Consider the following 8,679-nt stretch of genomic DNA (forward strand, 5'->3'; position numbering starts at 1 on the left):
AATATGACAGGGACCCATGAAAGGAGATGCTACATGTTAATACTTCTTTTAGAAGACATGAGAATTATATCCCTACTATCACCACCTCTCCAGCAACAAGCCAACAAACATTGCTTAAAGCAAGGGAGAAATTTTAGACTTCAAGTAAAGTTGCTGCTGTTCTTTAATAAGCAGGAGTAAATTTTTCAAAAATTAATGAAGGTTGCGAAAGATGCTGATGGACAAAGATTCTACTACCAGAATAAATTCCCTAGTCTCCACTCCTTAACTCATTTTAGAATGCCAGTATCAGGATAAAAGAAAGAGAAAATTCTGCAAATAATTATATTCTTCTTTTAAAGTAAGCCACTGACTTCAAAATTCTCTAACACATTTGTGGAAACTTCATTTTTTTGTTTGAGATTTATTTGAATGAGCTGTTATGATTGGAGACAGTGAGAATTTCAGATTAATGTTTTGCAGCCAAAAAAAAAAAAACTCTGGAAAACTGGCAAGTGTTCATAAGTCAGCCCTAGAATTATGTAGGTTGAAGGCTCCCAGTGGACAGACCGAACATATAAGAAGGAAACCAGAGATCTGGTGCTATTACGTCCCCGAGTCTAAGGGAACGAATAAGCACAGAATTAAAAGCATTTTCAGCCTGAATTTTTAAGGTAGGTCTGCACAATTTATATATACTCTGTTTGGAAAGTAGAACATACATTAAATGAAAATATTTTTTTATGGATGAACTTTTCCTTTTTCCTGTATCTTAACACTATTTTGCAAAACTCCTAAATTATTTAACTGCTGTTTCTCTTACAGGGGTGCACTTAGGAACTAGGCAAGCTGATTTATGATAACTAAGCTTTAAACTCCAACAACCAGTAAGTCTTCAAGTGGGTTTATTTTAGATTCTTTCATGTTAATTTGTTAGGTCAAGATTACGAAAGAATAAGCTTTAGACAAAAATTTTAAGTTTGCTGTTTATTAGGAGATTCTTTGCTGATTACATTTTCACTGAGTAGTTTCTTTATCTGTGTTTTGAAACTATCTAAAGGAATAGCTGTTCCTTTACTGTGTTTATCTCCAGCTAATTTTCTTTTGTTTTAAAATAAAGTTGCTACTAAAACTAACAGTATCACAAAACCCTGAATATTGATCATAACATTTGAGAGCCAAGTAGCACTGTTACTACTTAGTTGTGTTAAACTAAAATAGCAAAGGAAAAAATGATACAGTTATATCATGATTAATCATTGATATTCAATTCTTATTTCATTGAGCAACATAACTTTTTCTATTTGACCCTAAATCAGATTTGGCTATTTTTTTTTCTTTTCCTAATTGAAAAAGAAAATAGATTTTCTTTTAAATGGATTAAACTTAAGTATCTATATGTAAAAGTAATAGTCTCTATTAAAGTGTGATGGGGGCTTTTAAAAATATGCACATATTCCATAACTACCTCGTAATTATATTATTATTGTGAAAACAATGGAAAAGTAGAACTAAAGGAATTATTTTTAATCAGTAAAAACCAACCATAATCCCCCATCCCAATATGTTCCTTTTTGCATATTCTCTTTCAATCTTTTGTACACTTGCTTATTTTTTCCATAGTTTATGTTACTTATATTTTCCATTGCTGGAATGATTTGTATATAATTAGTTACTTGAATAAGGCATTTCTCTACGCAATAGCAGGCAGCAGTGTGGTTTCTAGAAAGTATATAGAGTGAGATATGTGCTCAAGTGTTTTTGAAATGCTAACTTGTCTTATTTCTTAGTTCCTTCTTGTTTCACGCGTTTCCTATTCTGGCTAACCTTTTGAAATATTAATTTTCTTTAAACCTTTTCACAACATAATAGAAAAGATGGGCAAAATGTAGTTTTGTTCAGAATTTTCAGTCTTGATGCTTCTTGGTATTATTGAGAAAACTCTCTTTTCTTCTTCAAGAAGTAAAATCCATTCTTATTTCATAAGGCATGCTTCCGTTTCCCAATATTGTCTATAACCATCCACCATTTTTTGCTTTCAACAATCTTTTAAAATGCTAATGACGTGATGAGGTCCTAAATTCTGTATGTGCTCTGAGAGGTTTTTGTTGGGTTTTTTTGTTGTTTTTTTTTTCCCCAGAAGGTGTAAGAATTAGGAGCTGCTGACATTTCAGTCAATATGAAGGACAACTTCACCCTTGCCACCATCAGCAAAAACATTACCAGCAGTCTTCACGTCGGACTTGTGAACATTTCTGGCAATGAGTCTACCTTTAACTGCTCCCATAAGCCATCAGATAAGCATTTAGATGCAATTCCTATTCTCTACTACATTATTTTTGTGGTTGGATTTCTTGTCAATACTATCGTGGTTACACTGTTTTGTTGTCAAAAGGGTCCTAAAAAGGTTTCCAGCATTTACATCTTCAACCTGGCTGTGGCTGACTTACTGCTTTTGGCTACTCTTCCTCTCTGGGCAACCTATTATTCTTACAGATATGACTGGCTCTTTGGACCTGTAATGTGTAAAGTTTTTGGTTCTTTCCTGACCCTGAACATGTTTGCAAGCATTTTTTTTATCACGTGCATGAGTGTTGATAGGTACCAATCTGTCATCTACCCCTTTCTGTCTCAAAGAAGAAATCCCTGGCAAGCATCTTATATAGTTCCACTTGTTTGGTGTATGGCCTGTCTGTCCTCATTGCCAACATTTTACTTCCGAGATGTCAGAACAATTGAATATTTAGGAGTGAATGCTTGCATTATGGCTTTCCCACCTGAGAAGTATGCCCAATGGTCAGCTGGGATTGCCTTAATGAAAAATATCCTTGGTTTTATTATCCCTTTAATATTCATAGCAACATGCTATTTTGGAATCAGAAAACACCTACTGAAGACCAATAGCTATGGGAAGAACAGAATAACTCGTGACCAAGTCCTGAAGATGGCAGCTGCTGTTGTTCTGGCGTTCATCATCTGTTGGCTTCCCTTCCATGTTCTGACCTTCCTGGATGCTCTGGCCTGGATGGGTGTCATTAATAGCTGTGAAGTTATAGCAGTCATTGACCTGGCACTTCCTTTTGCCATCCTCCTGGGATTCACCAACAGCTGCATTAATCCCTTTTTGTATTGTTTTGTTGGAAACCGGTTCCAACAGAAGCTCCGCCGTGTGTTTAGGGTTCCAATTACTTGGCTCCAAGGCAAGAGAGAGAGTGTGTCATGCCGAAAAAGCAGTTCCCTTAGAGAAATGGAGACCTTTGTGTCTTAAACATGAGAGTGGAATGCATGTTATCAACATGGTTACTTGGTTTGAGATCTCCCTGAATTATCTTTTAATGGCTTTAGTAAAATAACAAGTTCTTCCCCTTCATATAATCTTCTCTCACTCTTCTAGAACAGGAAACCAAATGTAACTCTAAGTTTTATCCTCCAGTGACTTTCAAGAATTGCCCACCTTTTTTTTTTCTGGTCTATCTGTACTAGACTGTCACTGGGGAGATGTACCCATAACTGAGAAGTAACTGGGAATTTATCTCCAATTATAATTAATAGGAAGTTATGAATGATGATTTGGAGTTTCAGATTTCTCCTTGAGATATGCTGGAGTTTTTATTGGTTCTTAGATCCATTTTCATCAAGCTTTCCTCTTGAACCAAGGCTGGTCTTTTAACTCACTGCACTATTTACAAGGCATTACGCTAAAATAAATGAGCACTTCTAAGTGCAGTGTACTACAATAGATTGGTACCAGTTATTCAGGCTCTAGGCATATGCCTTCTACTTTATATTATAAATAATAATCCTTTTATATTTCGCTTGAGCATAAGTTTGTATTTAAGGCATAGCTACTTATTGAGTAGGGTTAGGAATATAGATTAGATCACATGTACTCCTACATTTTAGCTTTTATTTAGAGTTATAGGAAGTAAAATGTATAATAACATAGATTTGCAATAAACAAATATTTGTTCACTAAAGTCTGAATAAACACTTTTTAAACTTTCTATCCATTTTCTATCTAACTACTGTTTGAAGGTTTCTATGTCCTCTGATAATTTTTTGAAAATAACTAAACAGTGTTTAGTGTATAAAATGTAAAGGTCATTTTTTACATCCTTGACCTTTGGGATGTGGTGCTTTGATATATAGGAAGTTGACTTGAGTTTTATTATTGATGCTTTGGTTCTGGGTTGCTTCCCAAAATATCTGGGTGGCTTATTTAACTCTTTACTTTGTAATAAACCCTTAATGGGCATAGGAAAAGATTATGTCAAAATGGAATTTTGACACCCAAGGAGGACAAACAGATCCAGCAAATGACACGTTTGGTGTCACACAACAAACCTGTCAGGGCAATGCAATGTGGCTTTGAAAATATAGACCATGGGGTAGACTTAACCTATACCTATGGATACTGCTTGTTCCAGAATTTATAGAATTCTGTGGAACTCTTCTATACCAATCACTGGTCCATAGATCTCCTTTCAACACTATTAGAACTCCAAAGTTTGAGGAGTGCCTGAAACTGAGTGAGGTACCTAGAGTTAACTTAGAGTATTAATTTTAGAAGTTAGAGATTTCATTCTGCACCAGCCCCATATTATATCAGGTTATCTAGGACCTTCCTAGACCAATACTGACCTCTGAGGTAGAAATAAAGTTACAGAAGCTTGGTGTCTTTGCCAGATTCCAGGGCTATAGATCCAAAAATACTCTGGCTCCACTTTCTGGGAAAGTCCTAATTTCATGTAATCTATTATTATCAATAAAAACAAATAGCTAAATGTATAAGCAAACATGACTTCATATTTTAAATAATTTTGTAAAACATCTCATTAAATAAAATCTTTAATTGGAAGATCATGTGTGCTTTACTTTTTTATTGTAACTACCTCCACTTATGGATTCTTACCTTCTCTTGTATCCTTATCTTCCTTACAGTCCCCACTGATATTTCTTAGTTTCAGCCCCCATTATTCCTTATCTGGCTTCTTGCTATACTCTTCTAGTCTCCCGCTCTTGAGTTTTCAGCCATAAAACCTTATTAATTATGAAAGGAAAATCCAGATTTCTTGTTACAGTCTACAAGACCACCGGAAATCTGATTCTCCCCTGCCTCGCTGGCTTTTTTTCTCTTTGCCATCTCTCTCTTGCATTCTGTGTTCAAGCATCACAAAAGGACTTAAACTGCTTTTTTTCAAGCCTAATGCTCGCTCACACCTGTCTGCTTTGGCTCACACAACTCTCTCTTCCAACCACCCCACCCTCAGGGTCTCTCATTCAATTGACGAACACCTACTCAGCTTCCAACATTAGTTCATGTCAGTTCCTCTACCAGGATAACAATGATTATACTAATTATAATACAAACCTCCCTCCCCTGGGAGTTCCCTTAATGAAGAGAATTATTTCTCTAGTTCTTGGGATTTTAAGCCTGGCCTCCACTTCCTTAGGTGCCCAGTTTTGAGCCCTAAGTAATTCTCTGAGGCTTGGACTCCAGTGGTCTTTCCTGGGACCAAGAAGAAATGTCATTAAGAAGATGGTACACAAACATGTGAACTCTGATTGCAGGAGTATACAAAGGTATAAATGTCCTCTTTTTTCTTTGAAAATGTAAACTTCAGGTAAGTTTCTCAGATAGCAAATGAAACTGTATTCTTCTCATTTTGTTTGTATCATTTCCAGGTATTACCTAATCCCCTTTCCTTTCCATGGTTCCACCTTTATTCACCTCACCCACATAACGCCCAAGAACCACATAATAATAACAATAATAGCTACGATTCTGTGAGCACTATATGATATATACTACTGTAAGTATTTTATTATCCCATTTTATTCCCACAACGACTCAATTATTCTCATTTTACATATAAGGATACTGAGGCACAAGTGAGTCCCTATTCATCTTTAAGTTTGCCTCTGACCAATGATCTGGGTAATCCTGATAGAGGTATTTAGTAGTTTAAATGAATCTTAGGCTACCAAGCAGATATCTCAGAGACAGTCTTGCTCAGTCCTTCAACTTTCCCCCCAGACCACACTGCTTGTATGTCCCTGACCACGGCAATACTAGAGCACTGGACAGGTGGTATATTTGCACGTATGGAGAAAAAGAGAGGAGGCAAATTGATGAGGCTTTCTTCCTGGTTCTCCACTGCCCTTTTCTTGTGCTCCATGCTCTATAGAACTACACGAAGTAACCACCACCCCCTGCCCCCACTGCTGCCCCCTCTACCCCCATACACAAAGCAAGACTGACACCTCAAACATTTCTTTTGAGGAACAAAATTGTTGACACAAATGCCAGCTCTGTGAAATAAGATTATACAGGATTACCAGAGAAATTCACCTCTCACAATTTGCAAAACATATATATTTTTATTATGGAAAGCCAAGTATTAATTATTGTTACATTTTATATCCCTAAATTAGATCTGCTAAATAAAATGTTTGGGGAAAATCCCTTTTTTTTTCTGATCTTTTGAGGTCTGTAGCAAAATGAGAGGACAATCTAAAGGAAAGCACATTCTATTTTGACTTTTCTTCTTTTTTTTTTTATCCACAGGGATCTGAGAGTGGGAAACTGTTTGCTGGCCTGACATATCAACAAAAGAAAAATCCAAACTTGACAAGCTGAGTTAACCACATGAGGTGACTGAAGCAAGAATGGATTGAGATAATAAGGAAAATGTAGCACATGAGGTGACTGAAGCAAGAATGGATTGAGAAAATAAGGAAAATGTAGCACTTGATTATTTTGTTAACTCCTAGATGAATTACATCAACAATGATGATTCACATAAAATAACAGAAATCCATATGCTATCACAAAAAATAATCACTTTTCCTGCAAAAAACCAGTGGCCTACAGCTGAGTTGAATAGCCTTCTAAACATTGACTCTGACTTGCACAAACATATCTACAAAGGGTTAACATCCCCAGAATGAGAAATCTTTCTTTTTGAAATTCTTTCTTCTAGGAAGAGAGCATTCTTTTTAAAATTAAAAATAATTTATATGTATTTCTTATTAAGAATCAATACTCTCTTGTTGAAAAATTTAACTGTATGGATAAAAATTAGCCACAGACATAATGACTGTTAGTTGCATGAGGTAAAATTATAAATATAAATATAGACATAGATAGGTAGATAGATAGATAGATACTGTGTATACTGTGTGAATATATATATGGATACTGTATATATATGTATATTATATATATATATATATAATCACTTTATCCATATCCATATTTCTTTCTCTTTTCATCTATTATCTAATGGATATATCCTTCATCATCCTGTGGTACACTTTTTCTTAATATTTAAAATATTTTGATCCCAAACTCCCAACTGATTTACCGGAAAATATTGTTTCTTCCCTTGTTGGGTCTTCCTTTCCTATGATAAGTCCCAAATCTTCAGGGCTTTAAACAATCCAAGAGATCAAACCCAGTTACTATTGCCCAGTGGGAGAAAATATTGGAAAATCTGATAAGACTTCTCGCCCACTTTCTGCTGCTGTTTTTGCTACATTATATATCAGTTGGTCCACATAAGAACAGATGGTTCAGACCGTTCCATTCCAGACTGACTGGTACCAGTTCAGACTGGTACAGACTCCTGTACACATTAAGGAGTTTCCAAGTGATCTACACAAGCCATCTGATAGAGTGTAAGAGAAAGAAAAAGGAAGCTTCTTCTTCCAGTGTTACACTCACCTATATATGATGCATGCCACAGTAGACAAGGTCTCAAACACATCTTTATTTGTTTTGGCATCTTCATGGAGCCAGGAGGGATCAACAGAAATCCAGGAGGAGGAACATGCCATACCAGCGTAGGGGAGCAAAACTTGACACCTCAAAATGTCTCTTTGGCATGCGGGTTATTTTGAGCTGAGAACAATCAAGGCCCAAAAAACTCAGAAACAAACTCTGACCTTCCCCCTAAATGCCTAAAGAATGTAGATATAGGACCTGTTCCAGGAAGGGAGATATTACCATAGATAATTATACTATGAACTAGGTGTGTAGACAGGGAGGAACCTAGCAAAGTCTGTTTGTTACAATTCCTCTCTGTCTCCCACTGTCTCTGCCTGGCCCAGCATACATTTATTTACCAAACATTTGCTTTTCCATCTCCATATAAATTGCTTTCCTTCCCTTTGAAGTCCCCAACCCCTATTCCCAACATCCCCTTTTGTCTCTAGCTGAAGATGATATTTAAGGCGACGGCTTCAGCCATTTTGGCAAGTTACTCAGTTCTCCTGGGTCTCTCTCATATATACATGTTATTAAACTTTTGTTTGATTTTCTCATGTTAACCTACTCATGTCAATTTAATTCTTAGACCAGCCAAAAGAACCTAGAAGAGTAGAGAAAAATTCATTCCTCCCTGACACCAGGAACCAATCCTCTTCCTTTCTTAAATGAAGCTCTCATATGCAGTGGAAGTCACAGTTGAAACTTCTTCTCAATAAAAATGAGTACCCCTGGTTGGCAGAGGGGGTGGGTAGTAAAATTGATGTTGCTTCTTAAACGATCACATTAGTAAGCGACACCTCAGGGCATAAGATATACTGCAGTAACTTTGAACTTCTTAGAAAAAGGGTCTAGTACTTGATTCCCTTCCTCTCAGAAGGCTCCTTTGCCAATTGCCTCTTCCCCCAAAATTCCCAAGGTCAATATACCAA

The 8,679-nt window shown here is 36.2% G+C and overlaps 1 protein-coding gene across 1 annotated transcript; it reads left to right on the forward strand.

The window, feature by feature from the left end:
* Positions 1–1,639: 1,639 nt before the first annotated feature.
* On the forward strand, positions 1,640–3,449 carry AGTR2 (angiotensin II receptor type 2). The gene has a single exon (XM_022562978.2). The coding sequence runs from the start codon at positions 2,159–2,161 to the stop codon at positions 3,245–3,247; it is 1,089 nt and encodes a 362-aa protein (XP_022418686.1). The 5' UTR covers positions 1,640–2,158; the 3' UTR covers positions 3,248–3,449.
* The last annotated feature ends 5,230 nt before the right edge of the window (positions 3,450–8,679 follow it).

Source organism: Delphinapterus leucas, chromosome X, assembly GCF_059928025.1.
Source record: "Delphinapterus leucas isolate spDelLeu-1000000601 "Yukka" chromosome X, BTC_Dleu_Yukka2, whole genome shotgun sequence".
In the NCBI taxonomy this organism is placed as follows: domain Eukaryota; kingdom Metazoa; phylum Chordata; class Mammalia; order Artiodactyla; family Monodontidae; genus Delphinapterus; species Delphinapterus leucas.